Source organism: Drosophila novamexicana, unplaced genomic scaffold (genome assembly GCF_003285875.2).
Source record: "Drosophila novamexicana strain 15010-1031.04,08,12 unplaced genomic scaffold, DnovRS2.1 tig00000689-arrow-pilon, whole genome shotgun sequence".
Classification (NCBI taxonomy): domain Eukaryota; kingdom Metazoa; phylum Arthropoda; class Insecta; order Diptera; family Drosophilidae; genus Drosophila; species Drosophila novamexicana.
Window position 1 is genome coordinate 793,560 of NW_020824818.1, and position 18,956 is coordinate 812,515.

The following is an 18,956-nucleotide window of genomic DNA, read 5'->3' on the forward strand; positions in this document are numbered from 1 at the left end:
ACACGATGTATAGTGTATTGTTATAAGTGAGCTAAAAGATTTTTATTATTTTTAAGGTAATATGAGCCTAATACTTATGATTTATTTTACGTTCAAGAAACTCATTTGCAATTATATTGCTGGAAAATTGTTTCTTAAATACCTCGAACTTAAGCGCTACTTTCGCAGATTGCTTAGAAACATTTTCGTATTTGCCAAACTCTTTACTCGACAGTAAAACTTTAAGACTTGTAGGAATTTGTATACGTTTCTTATTCCACACATTTCAACCCCGACAGCAACAATAGCAGTGCGAGGGTTCAGAACTGTGTCCACCACAAGCTTAAATTGATAAATATTTCTGTAATTATCATAAATTTAGTTTTTATTTTTGCTTTGACTATTTTGTGGGGTTGATTTCCCCCACCCAAAAGTGAAATGCAAAAAAAAAACAAAAAAAAAAAAAACGACCGCAATGCGCAAATTTTCATTTCATTTTCGGAACGGCCCGACTTTGTTGGGTGCGATTCACTTAGCGTTTATTTTAGCAACAACAATTGAAATTGAGTGGAAAAATCATTTGGAGGGGGAACTGAGCTAACTCATGGAACTCGCAAGTTTTTTTGAGTGCTAGCGTGTGCAGTGACATTTTCCGCTAAAGTGCACTTAAACAAGTTTGACCTTTGCCTTTAGGTTTTGGGCCAAAGCGCTGTCAGATACATGACTTAAGTACTCGTTACTTGGGGCAGCTTATGCAATCGCATAACGACGAAAATGACAAAATCGAGCCGAGAGCGCGCCTAATGCGGAACTTATGGCATCTACATACATATCATGTGACTGGATCTGCACATTATGATGCAAAATATTGATGATCAGCCAGTAATGTGGTTGACGGCACCACAGACAGACATATAGAAAAGAGATATGCACTTATGCATGTTTATAATACCTACTAGCCTAACAAATTACTGGCAGTCTACTAACCGCAGAAGTCTTCATCAGCAAACCGCTTTAAAAGCTGCCTTCGAGTCGCTTCTCCTGCTTTTCCGGATTGGCTCGTGATCAGCCTAACTGCCTGCCTAACTGCTAGACTGCCTGCCTGGCTGTCTGCCTGACTAACTAACTGACTGACTGACTAACTGTCTGCCTGGCAGCTTGATATGTGGAAGCTGTTACCAGGAAGTTGCCTTTGCGGTTGCCAACCAGCTACCACCAGCAGTCAGCAGCTAAGGTCGCCCAAATGTCGTAGCCCGATGCCGTATTCATTGGGTGGGTGTCGCTAAAAGACAGCTAAAATGATAGAGAATTACACAAAACGGATTGCTTACGAATGTCGAATATCGCATACACTAACTGCTAACTTTATTTGCTAAAGATACGTCAAAAATTAGATTAAGCAAACTTCAAACAAGGAAGATGCGAATGACATGAACAGGACCCTTAGCAGAGATTAAGACTTTCAATGGTTTTAAAGCTAGAATTCAATTCACCCAAATAAAGCCTTCCACTTATTTTCCAAAATAACAAGTGGAATTTTGAAAAGCCAGCTCTTAAATAGAAACAGTTTAATAGTAGTTTAATACATAAACTTAATCAAGATATCTGCTCTGAATCGATCTCAAAATAATTAAAATATTGAAAAATATGCAGATTTGATCGATTTAAACATTTAACAATAAATACAATCATCAAGCAGACGAACAGTTTATCATTCTGAACTAAACTATATTACCATTTTGTTATTGGCCAAGTCCCTTTTTTTATGTGCCACACTTAATGGCAAAATGTTTCAGTGCGCCTGCAAGGGCATAAATTAAAACCGGCCCCCTTCAGATGCGCCTCGCCGCACTCGAGTGCATGCGTAAACCTTCAAACACGAAGCACCCGGTTGAAAAAGGGCTTGTCTCTGGGTCCATTGCCTTAAATGGCATTTAGTTTGTGTTATTTGTAGTTCAATTTACAATAAACCAATAAAGCATTGCATTGACTGACTGACAGACATATAGACATTGTGCGTGGAGTTTTGTAATTGGTTTATGGGCTTTCAGTTGGTTGTTGGGTGCGGCCCCTTTTGGTAAACTTATGACCCGCAGCGGCGACAATTCGACATTTGAGAGGGATTCAAGCAACAAAATAGGATTACTTTTCTACACATTTGACAGCTCTTTTAAATTGGGTTAGGCATGTGTTGGCGAATCGCCAAAGATTCCCAAAATAGGGCTGGGCACACGAAATCAAACAAAACTCGAAATTAAGTAATTAAAATGGTGATAGGGTTATGACCATATCTGTAAGATTTACTCTTAAATGAATATAAGCTGATAGATAAATGGGTTTGGAGCAATTAGTTAACCAGGAAGTTGCCAAACATAGCTTAGATCGTTTTGGAGTGGTTACTAAATTTATTCTAAAGAATATTTGCGACATTTTACCTATTAAAAACGAAACCAGGCATGCATTATCATACCTCAAATATATTATTACTAAACTGATCTCAACAGTTGTTATATATACTCTCAATTAGTAGGAATTTTTTAAATTATTTAATTGCTTTTGATTACCAATGTTACTTGTCTACTTATACAATAAATAATAATAGACACTACTCTATTAAAAATAAAACTAGTTACATACTAATTATAGAAAATTTTACAAGTTCTACTTTGTATTCCGAAAGATTCCAGACCTAATCTCAAGCACTCGTTATCCAAATATTTCAACATAACATGAATGCTAACAATTTTAAGTGTCATGTGCGCAGGTCTCGTGTTTGGCTTTCATATCTATTACATAGATAAGGACTTAAGCACTAGAAGCCATGGCCCAAATTGTCTTTAAGCTATTTAGTTATCTGAAAAACTGTAGGACAATGTAGCTTATGAATAGCTGCAGGCGATAAATTATAACAACTTCAATTAGAAATCCAATCGAATTACATTCCACTTTTTGACATTCTAAATTGTTTGTTTTTAATAAGTAGCGATCTACTATATAAAACTGTGTACTCAGATTAAGCCCTTATATATCATTTTGTCTCCAGCTTTTGAAGCCCTTGGAATTAAATCTCAAGAAATTGAATATCATTATTGTTTGAGCTTAATTTCACGAAGGTGTCTTTCTCTTGAAAGCTAAATGCAAACTAAATAATGGAAATAATGGATGGAAGATTTTTTGACATAGAAAGCGATATAATAGTTCGAATACAAGTCCCTTATGGTATTCCATGATTATCCGGCTTCTCTTGCCAGCTTGTATTGAAAACATTTCGTGTCGACTACAGGGTATTAAAACATCTGTGTACTTTGTCAGGCCAAATAAATGGCGTCCAGTTGGCACCAAATTGTTTCAATAATGAAGCGTTTCTTTGCTGGTCAATTAAGCTTTGCAATTATTTACCAGACACCCAGATCACAGAGAGTTTCAAGGTCCACCAACCGTGGAACAACAAAGTCACAGCACAAATATATGAGCCCAGTTCAAATAATGTGTGTACAATTATTTGCTGTAAATATTATTGTGCCATGAATTGAAATACTAACGATCAGGTGTGCTGTTGGTGTGTTGTGTGGGTTGTTTCTGGCGGTGACTCAGTGAATGCTGCAATCTAGCTTGGCAGCTCCTGTTTTACCTCTTTCGCTGTCTTTCTTTGTCCCTCCCTCTATCTGTCTCTCACTGGTATTGTTCTGGCGAAAAAAAAGTCATAGCGCTTTTTTTGGAGCGTGAACATCTGGCTAAGTCGTACCTGTTCCATTTACTGGCCCGCCCGTACTTTTATGGGTTCGTCGGTACCTTGGCAGCGCCAACAAATGTTGCAAGTGGTAACGGCTGCTGCCTGTTGCCTCAAAACAATGGCTCCACTTGGCCAACAACAACAACAACAACAATAGCAAAGCGACTTTGGCTCTGACTCTGACTGCGACTTGGTTGAGTGCCTTCGCCGTTTGTTTTATGCTCCGCCTGGCTTTGGATCTAGCTCTAGGTCTAGCTGCAGCTCCAGCTCCAGCCCCAGCTCCAGCCCCAGCTCCAGCTCTGGCTATGTCTCTTTGGCTGTGACCACGCTCTGTGTTATTGCTACGCATTTATAATAAGCGGAACATGGCACAGTGGGCGACTTCCTGTCATACGCAACAGGAAAGCAAAACGAAACCAACCTACTCCCAAGTCGTTTACCCAGCAGAACTTCCTTTTGTTAACAAACGGCTTTTAGCTGAATCCTACTATATATAGGAAGAAATAGATAGCACCTGGAAAAATATGAATAATGGGAAAAAAAATATTTGAAATAACAAGAAATGTACATGCTCATATGAAGGTTTATACGTTTAACTGTTTATCTATAGCTAAATAAATGGTATCAGGAAAAATAAAAATTGAGAAGGGATGGTTGAATAAATTGTATAAGAGAAAAAAAATTAAGACGCATAGTTGAAAATCTGTACATATTTTGATATAAAATAAATATGTTCCCCAGATTCTTCTAGTTTAATAAGTCTCTAGCTAGTGCTTAGCTTTTGCTCCTGCAACTTGCTCCACTGTGCGCGTCTGACGAGTGGGTATGTGTGTGTGTGTGTGTGTGTGTGTTTGTAGTCTGCAGCTGTTGCTGGCGGCGCATCGGCGACCATTGCGCATTGTTCTATGGAATCAATCAATTGGTTTGGCAGGCGCAGCACCAGAACTGCCACGAATGACGACAACGACGTCGATGGCGACGGCGACGGCGTCCAACGATGACGATGACAACGCGCACGACGTCAACATAAAAGTGTCGATCAACTAAACGCTGTCGGCGCTGCCAGCCAGAGCAGCCAGGGAAAGGCATTGGAAGAGCTATTATAAGCCTGGCTTTAGCTTGGCCAGCCAAGAGGCAAGTTCATGGCTCGCTGAAGCGGCGTCTGCGATTGTCTTTCTGGCTCTCTGGCATATGGTGCCGATTCTTGAAGCAATTGTATTTATGGCTGCATGTAATTGCATGCGTCGTGACTTACACCCCGACTCCAAGCCCCCGGCCCCCACTCCACACAACCCACAGCCCAATACAAACGCTGTGTGCGGCGCAAGACCAATGACCGTTCCTTCTATAAGATTTTGGGTGCCTAAGCAAACACTTCGTATTATATGAATAGATGTCAATATTTGACAGCTGCTGTTAGCCACTGACCAATCGCCTGCTGACCGTTAGCCACACACAATCCAAGCTTGAATTCATTGTAAGGTTCAAGTGTGGCTGCACTTGAAATTAGAATAAAAATGCATTTGAATCTCTTCTCCTCGCGCACACTTGCCAACCCGCCCCTTCCAGTTCGAATGGTGGGAACCGAGTGTGCTCACAATGAAGCCATAATTCTTATAGCTATGCCATTGCCATGCCACAGTCTCTCGCGTACATGGTACATGCGAGTCGACGTGATAAAGGACTCATTAAAGCATCACCTGAATGGGCTGGTCTAGCAGCCTCCAATTCCTATTCCAAGTCAAACTCAGGCATAGCCAAGTTGTCTATGCACTCAAACACACTCACAAACACACACACGCACACAAGTTCACTTGTTCAATTGCTTTGCCACTTTAAGGCCTCACAACACTCAAGAGCGAACCAGTCTTTTAATACTCTTTCTTATCGTGGCATCTCTTCACTTTCTAATGGTCTTGGCAACAGTTTATAGGGTTAAGAATCATTAATCATATATAGATTATAATTTATATAGAAAAATACTTTGGATATTTCTATTTTTAAATATCATACAGCAAAAAGAAAAAAAAGTTACAAATTATATGTTGTATAATTCTCTTTAATAGATAGATTTATGTTATATTCTTGATTATACTATATTATGACTGTATAAATGTTATAATTCTATATTGGTTCGTTTAATGATATATTTTGAAATCTTCCATTTAATTGTCCAAATAACTTGTAGAGTATGTGCACTTCTAGGTGACTTTTCTTACCTCTCTCCTAGTTTATTTTGGCTTGAAGGCTTTTCTGGCGTTGCATATATTCAGCAAAATAGAAAGAAGACGCAAACGAGTTGCTTGACTGGCGAGTAACAGTTACTTTTCTCTATACACACACATATATATACTACATATATCCAATACATTTATAGTTTTGGGGGCCTGCTGCATTATAGAGACGGCAGTGTGCAGTTCGAGCCTAGAGCTGCCGCCCAGTTTTGCCAACATGGGAACTGGGAAGAGTCTTTGTCGTAACTGGTTGGCCAGTCACGAGCTGCGCGCAGTCAAAGTCTTCCCGACTTACCCATTCTATTCTATTTCTTGATGCCAGCCTGACCCAAACAGCCGTCAATTCATAAGCACAGCTAACACCCCGCTATATACAAGCCGCCCGCACTCCCCGCTCGACTGATGTACACTTGCAATTTGGTCGGTATTACGTTTGCGGGCCAGTTCAAGTCCGAGGCCCACTCCCCGTTTTTGTTTTGAGCCATGTGCGAGTATTTCAATTTGGATGCTCGGTGGTGGTGGTAATACGTACGGTACTTGAGCCAATTACCCAATTAAACGCCAGCGTTTTGTGCAATCTCATTGCCGCCATCGCCATCGCCTCGTAGTTGTAGATGCCTAAATATTGATATCTGTACAGTTTGTACAGTTTGTTGTTTGGGCCATGGCCCATGGCTATTTCTTTTGATTTGAATCATGTTCTAGAGGCGTGCACAATTAGCGTTTTGTTCGGTTCCGTTATAGCCTGGCCATGCACAATGCGCCCAGGGATTATGTCTTGAGAGCTGCGACGCGTCGGTCAAACTATGAAACTTGTTTGCCGATTATTATCGATTGGTCTGTTTTTTCGCGATCTTTTACCTCTTTCCGTCTTTCTTTAATGTGTGTGCTAAGTGTTGTGCGTGGCGGGCTGTTCCAGGTGGCCCATAATTGAACTTTGTTTGGCTTTAACCCGCACAACAACCTACCAATTCGATTTGGGTTGGGCAAATGATTGCTGTACTAACTATGTCCTAATTATCAAATACAATTTTTATATTTCTACCACTTGCGCCTTTCTATGCAGTTCTCATTGTCTATTTTGTGCTGCATAGACAATAGTTCAGTCCTGAATGTATTCTCTTGCGCTGAATTAAATAAAAAAACAGACAGTGCATTTCTGCTGCCATAAAGCAATCTTTTTGTGCAGCTATAGAACTTGACTTTATGGTGATTTGTTTCTAGGTTCTAGTTGCTGCTCTTTAAGTTTCTTGTCTCATAAGTTTTGCAGAAACGGAGGCCAGCATCAACGCCACATGGGACCAGTCTAGACCACTGGACCCGACAAGACCAGGCCAGGCCAAGCTGAGCCAGTGTTTTGTCTTGTGGTTTTTTGTCGCTATCAGGATTCACATTTTATGCAATTGTTTCCATAGAAAGAATGCCATGTCTAAATACATACAACACACAGCAGCGGCCGCAGCAGCAGCCGCAGCAGCAGCCACCGACCAGCAGCGCCAAGTAGCTCTCAACTTGTCTTGGACTCGAACTTGTAGACGGTCGATGCACAGGTCTGTGCTGTCTATCTGGCCAGTCGTGATCAATGTTGGCCCATGCAGAGCACACTAGAGCAAAACAAACTACCTATGTTTAAGTTGCAATTGATTAGCTAGGCAATACCCTGTATCAGGGGCGCAAATACGCGACATATCTTTAATTCTTTATCAGTGAAAAGCGACTTATATTATATTATAAAAATTGTTTTAACAATTTGTAAACAGTGACTAGACATCTATTACTAAGTGCATGAGAAAATAATGATTATAGCAGCCACTTTTCATTACCGAAAGATTTGTACGCATACTTTATGTTGTTTTTTTTTTTAACTAGGTTATCAAAAACTTTTTAGTTCAGCTTAAATTTTTCCACAATATTCATTTGCTTGACGACAGCGACCACCGAAAATGCAAACTTGGCAAACTGTACAATGAAATAAAAATAGTTTAATGTTTAGATCTTAAAGCATTATAATTGCCTTACTGTAATATTAGTTTTCATGTTGATAGGAAACATGCCGCCGGCAATGAAGGTAATCGACTTCTGAGCTGCTTGCAAGAAGAAGAACAACGTCGATTTATAGCGTCGACTTGCACCGATCCATTCAGAATAAAATATGGCCAAGTTCAACTTGTAGCAATCGTCATTGATTAACTCGCAGACATAACAAAAGGGAAATGTCTGAATCAGTAAGACAAAAATAAATAGACCTGTGGACAGGCCCGTCAACAGGGATGAAAAAAATAATAGATGCATTAGCGACATGCCCAGACCCAGGCCAATTACCAGCAACTGGGCAAAAAGGGTGCGAGATATGACAGGTCGAAAAAGCTCACAGCATCTGAAAACTATAGTTCTTAGCACGTTTAATAACCTTTAATGATTCAGACTTACTGCAGCACAAGTGTGTGATCCTTAATGCAGTTAACCAGTTCCTCATAGCTCTGCCTCTCCGTTTGAGCGGGATCTGTGCGTAGTCTTTGAACGCGCCGCGTCAACAATTCTATATGGGTTCGCAAAATCAAGCCGAATATAACCGGATAGACGTCGGCCATTTGATCTGCATAGACGGCGCTCGAGCCTACAACATACTCGTATGTGGCCGCTATCCAGAGACTTTTCTTACCTTCTCGAAAATCCACAAACGGATTGTAGGATACCCACGGTGTTGTTCCCGTGAGTGCGGAAAGCAAAAAGTTCATTGTAGCATATACCGTGTAGGCCGTTTGATACATCATAAAGACAAAATTACAGCGAACAACACAGCGATGTATTTCGACGCGATGCTCATATATAATACATCCTTCATCCAGATTATCAAGCAGTTCCTTGGCTCTTTGGAAACGCCACATGTTGGGAAAAATAATTGCAACCTTAAAGGTGAGGCTGAGTACATTAAAAAAGGCCTGCACTGAGGATAGAAATTCCTCTGGCGTATATCGATTTAAATCGATAAAATAGCCCGATATAAACACAATTGGCAGGTAGATCTCTGCAGTTGTATGTACATATAGCGCCCAGATAATGTAGATGCAGTAAAAGCGATTGCTCCTTTCAGGTGAAATCCAACCTACGCATTTCATGCCCCTTTCCAAATACTTGAACGCATCTCGACTGGGAAACAAAACTCCCATAGATGGCTCTCTCAAATATTTAAATATCATCTTGTGACACTTTTAACCACCGCAGAAGATAGCTTGTTGACCTCTTGAAACTTGAACTAAAACTGCAAATACGCGTTAAATGTTCAACCTTTTATATAATTTCAACGAGTGCATTCTGCTCATTGAGTGCGCTTTGGGTAGGTCTAAGCTATAATCATCTTCCAGATGCTTCAATTCTCAACATGCTCATAAAAAAATGAAGAAAAAATTGCACTTTACATAAGGTCATTTTTTTGCTGACATTTGTTTTGCCTATAAATTAAAAAAAAATCCAGCCATTGCCACGAGCTCGTGGGTTTTCATTTTTTTGAGATAGGAAAGGATGTTTTGACCGGGAACAACCTTCTCCAACATTCGGTTATATGCATTGGGCAGGTAAACAAGTATTTATTCGATTTCAACTATTTTGTAATTAATTGACCAAATTAGATATCCCTTATATAGCCTCAACAATTGGCATTATGGCTTTTGCCATGTCCATGCCTTGGCAGTACATTATTATACCCTTTTCAATTAGTGCAGGGTATAAAAAAAAATCCAAGGTCCCTGTTAATTAAATACTAACTGCCAAATAGGCGTAACTTGCAGTTGAGCTGACGGCGGTGTTATTTTTGACTTACAGAATGGTTAGGAAATGTTTGGCTTAAAGAGGAATGTTATTAAATAGCAAATGAGTGTGTAATAATTATTAAGATTTTATTGGCATTATAACATTTTAAAGTAGTTTAAAGTACGAAACCAATTTCTTTAACATATTACAATCATTTACAGGTAAAGAAAACCTAACTATGCTTATGCGATTTTTATTATTTTTTAATATGTATCAGAAGAACATAGGCTTAAAACTTCCTATTTAAAATGTGGTCTGCACACCCAACTTGTGGAATCTAGCTCCTGAAATCTCTAGATAGCTGAGAACAGATCGAGTGGCATTTTAAAGTAAATCAAGAGCTTCAAGAACGCGCATTAAAGGTATTGAAACTGCCTCCTTCTAGCACTTGCATGCATTTGCACACATTATGCCCGCCCGTTTTGCCCAGTTTACAGGGTATAGAAATGCGACGCCAATGTAAAGCAGCAGCAAAAGGTTGAAATGTTGACAAGGCGCTCGGCGACAACGATTAAAATCTCTGGGGAGCCCAAAAGAACGTGAAGAACGAGCAGAGCGAGATACTCCGGAGTCTCACAGATAGATGTAGGAAAAACAGAAACATGCTCTATTCGCATTTGCACTGCAACTGGAAATATATATATATAAGTGTATTTTTTTTTTTTCATTATTTGCCGTCGTCTGGGTTTTGTTGTATTTGTAAATTGCAATGCAATTTTATGCCACACAAAGGTTCCTACCACTTGGCCATTAAGCACTTTACATTCAATGTGGCAAGATCAAAGTGGGCGCAATTTATGGCCGCAGATACAAAGATACGCAACAAAACTAGGCTTCGATGGGGGGCGAGACGGAGCTAGCCAAGGTTTTTCTTTTTTCGTAGAGATGCGTTTGTTTAAGCTAAATACACATAAATTATGCAAATTTCGTAATTTATAAATAGTTTCCAGTTTTATTTTAAGCCTGGATATTAAAATTGAAAGAACTGTCAAAATAACTGAAAGCTTCACAGCAATTGCATAATGTGAGGCCTCTCTAGATATTTACATATACCTAAGACTGGTTTGTTGTTATGAAAGTTGTATTAAATATTCTGCTTGTCAGGGTTTTTTGCATACTGACGTTTGGGATAAATTGTTAGTTGTATATCAGTGCTCCAATCGATAATTATCGATTCTAATCGATCACTATTACTTTTGTAAATAATAAAGTATGAGAAAGCAAAGAATTCTTTAACTATTTATATTGATTCAGGAAACCAAGTAAATAAGTCTCTATCGAAAACGAAATATCAATTTCTAGAATTGAATTCTGTGTTATAAGATTACTATAACGATCTTAACTTTTTGTGTTTGCAATATCTTTCCGATTATTATCGAAATATCGATCCTGCGCAAGTCTCTAATGATAATTTAAATATTTTCTTTTATAGAAATTGGGTTGGAAAACATCTGTTAACTAATTAAATTTTAAATCGCATTTGTAAATAAGTTTATGGGTAAGTGGGATTATTTGCACAATTAAAATCGATATTTTAACGTGTTAACTTGCAACAAAACGATCACGCGCCCATCTCTAGCGGCTGCAGCGGTTGATGCCGCCAGTTGCCGAAGCAGGTTATACAATTTTAGATTTGCGCTTTTCCAGTTTGGCAGCGACGAGTCTGTGAGTCTCAGACTCAATGAGTTTGCATGTTTGACCCAAATACGCGACGCTAAAGCGGAGGGCGAGAGGGCGGCAGATAAGAGGGACGAGTATGGGAATAGATGTAGTCGCAGAAATTATAATTTTTAGTTGCATGCTAGAAGTACGAGTTTTGGGCTGCATGTCGTATCCATAACATGCACAGGTTCTCAGCTTATCAGCCGCAGGTGAAAGTGAATGTAAGTGAGTGCTTGTGAATGTAAATCTGAGTGTGAATGAGTGCGTGGCCTTTTTGTCTGACTATCTGTTACTGTAACTGCGGTATTTCAAATAATATTATTTGCACATTCTGCCGCATACGCCCGCAATTAGCCCTCTTACAATACCGCACCCACTGCCTCTGCCTTTGGGCACTTTAGGCCTTTCTGTCTCGCTGTCTGTCTGTCTATAGGTACTTATCTATGGCTATGCTTTGCACCTTACTGTGCGGGTTTTGCCTTTTCATAGTTTGTTTTCTTCTGCGTTTGCTTTTGTGTGTTTGTTTTGGCATCGACGTGCGAACTGGGTTAATTTTCTATATACACATATCTATATGTACTCAGGTATGTACAACTACTTAGGTATTACAAGTCTAAAATTATTGTTTGTACATACATAAAACAAAAGATTCGCACGATTTGCGACGCGCTTGCCAAAGATACAACGACAACGACAACGAAATGTGTATAACAATTATAATTTCACATTTTTTTCCTTATGAATGAAGTGAGTTTTGAATGAGCCACGGCTTGCTTTCAGATAGACACCAATCTCTGATAATGGGAAAACACTGAGACAGCTTATGAGCAGCTACTGTTGAGATAAGTCCGAGAGCAGAGCCATTTGAGGCAAGCAGAGATTTTACTTGCTCGTCTTTAGAGCGTCTCCTGCTCAAAACATCTGTCAACCTGGCAACAGTGCAAATAGCGATAACAATCTGCGAGATAACACGCTGACAGCTTACACTTAAAGCTAAATAAGTCAGATTTATAATATTAATAAATCTAAAAGTAGTTGACAGCGTGGACAGCTTTCTAGAAGTCAAACTTTCGTCATCGCAATATTCTGGAAATTTTACAAGCGCGCAAAAACCCTTTTGGTAATTTTAAATGTTAAGGTTGTGTGTGTGTGCTTTAACCAGTTGGGAATTTTAATCTCATATCGTATATTTATAGCTTCGAGCGTTGTTCATTCTTGGGAACATAGTTTCTCGCTTTATTGTTGAGTTATTATATTTTAGCGAAACTAACCTACCCCAATTAATATTACAGACCCCTTCTTAGCACTTGTAACAGCCCTTAATTGCACACATTTACCCCACTCTAAATGTTAAATATAAACATGAAAGTAATCTATATGGTAGACACGCCCACTCGCTTCCTGTCACCTCTGCCACCTTAGTTGTGGGCACTGAATCAGCAGAAATGGTTTTGCTACTTGGTTTATTTTTTTGTTGGCTTATTAAAGAAACTAAAATAAGACAAACTAAAACACAGTCAAAGCCAAAGAATCGTCGAAAAAGCACCAAGAAAAAACAATAACAATAGCAACAAACCGAACTAAAAAGTGAACATGGAGGTCACTCAAAAGGTTAAACTGACAAGATTGACACGCGGCACGCCAAATGGCGGTGACGACAACATGAACGGGAGGGCCTCCAAAAAGAGCAGACCCCTTAGCGCTGTGCACTTTAAGGTAACAGCCTGTCCCCGACGTCTTCTCTTATGCTCCTCCTCTGGATTTTGGATTTTGGGGCGTGTTGGGAACCTTTTTGGCCGCGTTGTTGGCCAAACAAATGTTGGTGCTGAGGCAACTAGAAACTCTGTCTGATAATTGCCGCGTTGCATGTTTGCGCTTTGGATTTCAACTTTGATATTATTGGAACGGAGCACTACTTAAAGTGTGGTGAGAACACGAATTTGTAGTTTTTGGGCCGCGACTCTTGAGGGTGTGTTTTCGTCTATAGCATACACCCGCTCTATATACTTATTTAATAGATATGCAAACTAGCTGCAAAAAGGCACGAATAAAACCCCTTTGGTATTTTAGCTAGAAAAAGATCTCTGCCACAATGCACATGTTCCCAGCCTTCCAGTTAGCTGTTCTCCTCTTTGCTAATTGCATGAGAAACTTCACAGGCCCAGCTGATGGACGGCCCCTCCTTAGAAGTGTCTCGGGGTCGTTATATTTTTTTTTATTTCCTTTCCTTTGTCCGCACCTCACATAATTAGAGCCTTGCTAAAAGGCATTACGAGTTTGTCACAATGTTTGAATAACCCGCCAGCAGGTACTTGCAGCTTGTGTTTGAATAGCTTTAAATGAGCGCTAGCAGGTAGCTTGCACTTGGAAATCTGAGTAACTTAAGCATTCCATAAGCTTTTACTAGGCTAACTCAATGCGTTTTAATTAATCGATATAGTCAAGAGAAATTGTAAAACAAACTGGGTATATTTGGATACCTGGAAATCCTATATTTATTTACATATATCCTTTATTACACATACACAGAACTATTAGAGTGAACTTGGCCAAAGACCCAAACTCATTATAACCTCATACCAATCTTTCGCTGGGTAAAGATCAGAAGGCACGGATCCATTTCAGTGCATTTTAATAATATACTTATATGTAGATCATTTGAAAGGCTGCTAAACCAGCTGGTGTATTTTTCGACTATTTTCTAAATATTTATTTATAAATATAATTAGAAATTTTATTGTACTCTAGATATTTCTGTAAAGAAAAGAAAGGAAATCTCATTAGGCATAATAACCGCTTGTCAAGAGCATAACGAAAGCTCTTGGAAAATGATTTTAATTTTTGGCGCAAAACATTCTGTGTCAAGTGGTTGTTTAATAGGGTATGCACACTTTTAGCAGCTCATTGTAAATATATCAGTTTATTTTTTTCACATTAATTATGCGCTGTCGCTGCTGCACTTCTTGTGAATGATGTAAGCGCCCAGCTGCCCCCTGCCCGCTGTTTAGCTGCCATTAGTTACCACATGCCACATGTGTCAAGCTTTGAAAATGCCAGTCAGTCCCCCTGTGGGCAGCTGACGATGGTAGCATCGAATGCGCAGCTGTCACAATGTTTTATCATTTAATTTTCATAATAATAACGAAATCAAGTGGAACAATGCCAACTGATGTAGACCTAGGCCGGAGACCCAAGATTATGTTTTATAATCCCCTCCATCCAAAGGTTTGGCCAACGAGAAGAGACAAATCGCGTGGGCGATCAGCTTTGGTGATCGAGTTTTTATTTTTCTCTGTTTTTTTGTGGAGCGGGGAATTTAAAACTTTGAGGTTCACGAACGCAATCTGGCGGCAGCTGCAAATAATTATTTAACGGCTTCTTCAGTTTTAGTGTTTTAACACTTTTGGCAAGTGCCCAACACCAAAGTGAAAGTGAACAATAGCAACTAAAACAAACAAACAAACAACAACAATAACAGCAATAACAACGTGTTGCCACTGCACTTGGGCGTTTGATGTTGTCATCTTTGTTGTGTCTTGTTGCCATCAAGTTGAAGTTGAAGTTGAAGCTGCCGCCTGCTGCTGCTGCTGCCGCTGCTGCTGTTGCACCTGAACTCGAACTTCAGCTGGCAAAAACTGTAGCGCCCAAGCAGCAACAATAACAACAAACAATTAGTGTTTGCTTGTGCGTTGTTGTTTCAGTTTCTACGAAGCGTCAACTTCAGCTCCAATTAGAGTGCCAGTTTAATGAACTGACAGCGAAACCCCCCCCCCCTTGGGGCAGACCCACAGGCAGAGACAAATTGCTGATCATAGTAACCCTAGCAATAGAAAGGTCCAGAGAGTAGTTAACATGCGCACTGCGTAAAGCGTATCCAGTTTTATGATCTCTTGAGCAACGTGCCGCGTCCTTAACCTTTGAACTTGATAAAATCTATATTGGGCTCACACTTAATATTTGCTTTCTTTCTGTTTCGAAACAGATTATAAGCGAACTGGCAGAAGTTGTTTATGCCGCTTTGGACTACAATTTTCCAGAGGACGAAGAATGCCAAATGTCGCAGGAACTTGAAAATCTGTTCCACTTCATGACAGCAGATGGTAAGTATTGTTATATATTTCATATTAAAGGCCCTCCAATTCAATTTGTTAATGTAGCTTATGGAAAAATATTATAAGAAATAATATTGGAAAAACATTAAAAGTAAAATAAAAGAGCAAAGATTGAAGACAATTGATTCGAGGGATGATAGAAAGTTAATGTATAGATAGATGTAAACTCTTGCAACCATCTTCGTATTTGCGATAGGGCATATGTGTATACAGACGCTTTTTGTACTAGATAGAAAATACACGTCTGCTTTTAAAATATAAAAAATCTTCAAAATTTTAAATATTAAAAGTTTGTTGTTAAAATAAAACAAACAATGGAAAGGAAAAAAACTAATTATTGTTTTCCCAGTTTTATTTGCATATCATAATCGGTTTTTGCTCTTTTCTGAGAATTTTAATTAGAGTCCTGCCTAAGCTACGCAAGCTCTTATAAACTTTGACCACCGTATTCTTTCACACGGAGGTCAAATTGTGCTGTGTGCCAGTTTTATGTATAGAGATTGTTACTATGTGCGATAACTATAGTAAGCTCTGTAAAGTTAAAATTCAAATGAATCAATGTCTGGAAATATAAATATATTGTTTCATCAATTAAAAAATAAACAGCTTGTAATCAAGAAACAGATGTCTATGACCCATTTAAGAATGCAAAAGTACTTGGAGTTCAGCCAAGCTTAATGCTTGAATCATCAGATGTACTTATAGAGCTACTACAATAATAACATTTACTCACTGGGCACATAAAAAAAAGTACAAATAAAGTCGTCAATCGCTCAGCTTCCATAAATAAAACCTCTCTCACCCAAGGGCTTTGAAATGCGACAATCGCCAAATGAATCACTTAGGAACCCCCATATCATGGGCCGTACTTGAATATTGTATATTGCAATGATATTTACTTGGGAAAATTATAATAATATTGAAAAGGCCAAGGTTTAGATAACCAAATTCGTCACACCATGAATAACTCGATAAACGATATTCCTGCATTCATCCCAATTTGATTTCTTATTGCAGAAAACGACGATGACTGCATTGATGAGGGCATTGAGGAGGGGGATAAGCGCTGGGACGACGAGTCCGAGGAGGAGCGCAACAATACCAAAGATCTGGAGCATATAATCGAGGTAAGAAAAACAACTCTTGACATTTCGACATTTTGGCAGGCGGCAGTTGATAAATTGCCAAAAACAAAAAAAAAAAACGAGCAAAAAAAAACACGAATGCAAATTGAATCAAATCAAAGTTTTGCCAGTTGAATTGAACTTTTAGCGCCGTGAGTCAGTTCCCATTACGTGTATACCCTGTAAAATCGTGTTATTCAATTGTGGAGTGTTTAGTTATAGGTGAACCGGAGAAAGGATTAAAGAATATTTAATGTAATTTTAAAGAAATCCACCTTTATCTCCTCATCAGATCTGATCACATTGATTAAAACTCGTCCTTGTTAATAATTAAGTTAATATACAAACATTTTGCATTTGTAAAGTTTCTTGTTTAGAATGAAAAATGGAAGAAGTTTGCAATATCGTACAGGGTGTTTTTCAGTTGTTCACATTTGAACGATCCTACAGCCATTGGAGGTGCGCCGTCATTTGGGTAACCTTTTGACCAGGCTTTGACTGCTCCATTTGGCTTATATACATAGACATACATATCTGAGAGATATGGATATCCAGTTGCTGGCAGTGTGGGAAAACTAGTTTGGCGCACGTTGCATGGACGCAACAGCAGTTGCACTTACAGTTAGCCAAGTGAGGCGCACACTCTCAGATACTTGTTACCTGTATCTATGCGTTTGTATCTGTAGCTGTAGCTGTATCTATATCGCGGCTAACCGCAAAACAACAAGCGCTCAGTTGGCCAGCTCAATTGCCCGGGTTCTAGATTACCCAGTCCAGACCAGACCAGATCAGATCAGACCAGACCAGATCTCTGCCAGGCAATTTCATATTGCGGCAGTATGGCAGATATTAAATAACCAAATAGCCATCAAGTTGCGGCTATTTCGTAATAGGAAATCGCTCTGCACTTGATTTCACAGCTTAATGCGTTGTAGGAATTCACGTTGCACTGCATCCGCATCCATGCCATGCCAATCCATAACCAAAAGATCACGATCATTTGGTAATTTGGCATTCAGGCGTGTGATAAACAGCATTGCATTGCTGATTGAGCTCCCCGGCTAGCATAATAGCCCAGAGACCCCCGACCCGCCGCTCCACTGTGTTCCAGCTCAATGCGCATTTGCTCATCACATGCATCGATTGCAGCAGCAACAGCAACAGCAGCGCCACCTGTCGGCGCGTTCTACCCTCTCTAATGAGCCACTTTATAGAATTGACACATTACTGTCAGGCAACATTGAGCAGTGGGTCTCGAGTCGTTCCACCGAGCCAGCCACTCGGTGGCATGCAATATTTTCCACTTGCCTGACTTTTCTGACACATTTGCGCCAAATGTAAAGTTTGAACCATCTGCAATAAGCCTGGCCTATGCGATTCTTTCGACTGCCAGCAGGGCTTAGCATGGGTTATGGCCCAGTTAGGCGCGTTGTTAGCCCAGCTGGCAAGCTAATTAGAAAAGAACCTGCAGCTGTTGAAAGTTTGCAATGGATTATTGTTAAGTAGATGAGCAAGCAAAAAATGCGAAAGGTGTATCGATAGATAAATATTAAAAGAGATGTATTAAAAAAGAAAAAAAAAAAACGAAAGGGCTTCAGTTTTTTCACAAGTTTCCTTATTGGCTGAAGTGCGTTTTTTCATGGGATCAGCTCTTTATATCAGAAAGTGCTCCAAAGTTCTTAGCCCCTCTCTCACTTTCATATACATACTATATTTACATTGTTCTCAAAAGGTATTTCCCTGGTTACTTAACTTTGATTAATTTTGATTACAGACCTGTACAAACCATATAAAGCCCGCATTACCAGAGAACCATTACAAAGCCGTTTGTCGTGCCTTAGTAACGGAAACAATTGAGCTGCGAATATTTCTGCAACAAATCCTAAACAATGGTAAGTTACAAGAAAAAAGGCATTCGTCTCTCCCAACTAACGCATATCCATAATCTTTTGTCTATATCTTTCTCTGTAGATACCGAGAAACTAATAAAGGCATCAGAAACATCGCAAAGCACGCAGTATGAGCTGGCGAAGCTGGGCTTCAACGACTGGGTAAGTCCCCTTCCCATCTTAAGCACACGGGTTATATCTTACATTCGATTCGATATGTTATGCAATGTTTGAGGAAAACCACTAATGGTCTTTAAAGTGGGCTACACAGCGAATCACGACCGACTCTTTGGCTGCTATTTTGGCGCACCTCTTCGAATCCACCGGCAGGCACCCATCATCATTATCATTACCATTATCATAGAGATCACGCGCAATGTTTCGGCTTTTATGGTTAGATGACGGTAGGGGGC

The 18,956-nt window shown here is 39.5% G+C and overlaps 1 protein-coding gene across 5 annotated transcripts in view; it reads left to right on the plus strand.

The window, feature by feature from the left end:
* LOC115763282 (protein spire) overlaps positions 1 to 18,956 on the plus strand; it is a 50,303-nt gene that overhangs the window by 16,817 nt on the left and 14,530 nt on the right. For all 5 annotated transcript variants that reach the window (XM_030705767.1, XM_030705760.1, XM_030705765.1 and 2 more), the window contains exons 4-7: positions 15,401 to 15,518; positions 16,548 to 16,657; positions 18,429 to 18,546; positions 18,626 to 18,705. In XM_030705767.1, coding sequence (XP_030561627.1) covers positions 15,401 to 15,518; positions 16,548 to 16,657; positions 18,429 to 18,546; positions 18,626 to 18,705 — 426 coding nt within the window. The remainder of the gene's footprint in view (positions 1 to 15,400; positions 15,519 to 16,547; positions 16,658 to 18,428; positions 18,547 to 18,625; positions 18,706 to 18,956) is intronic.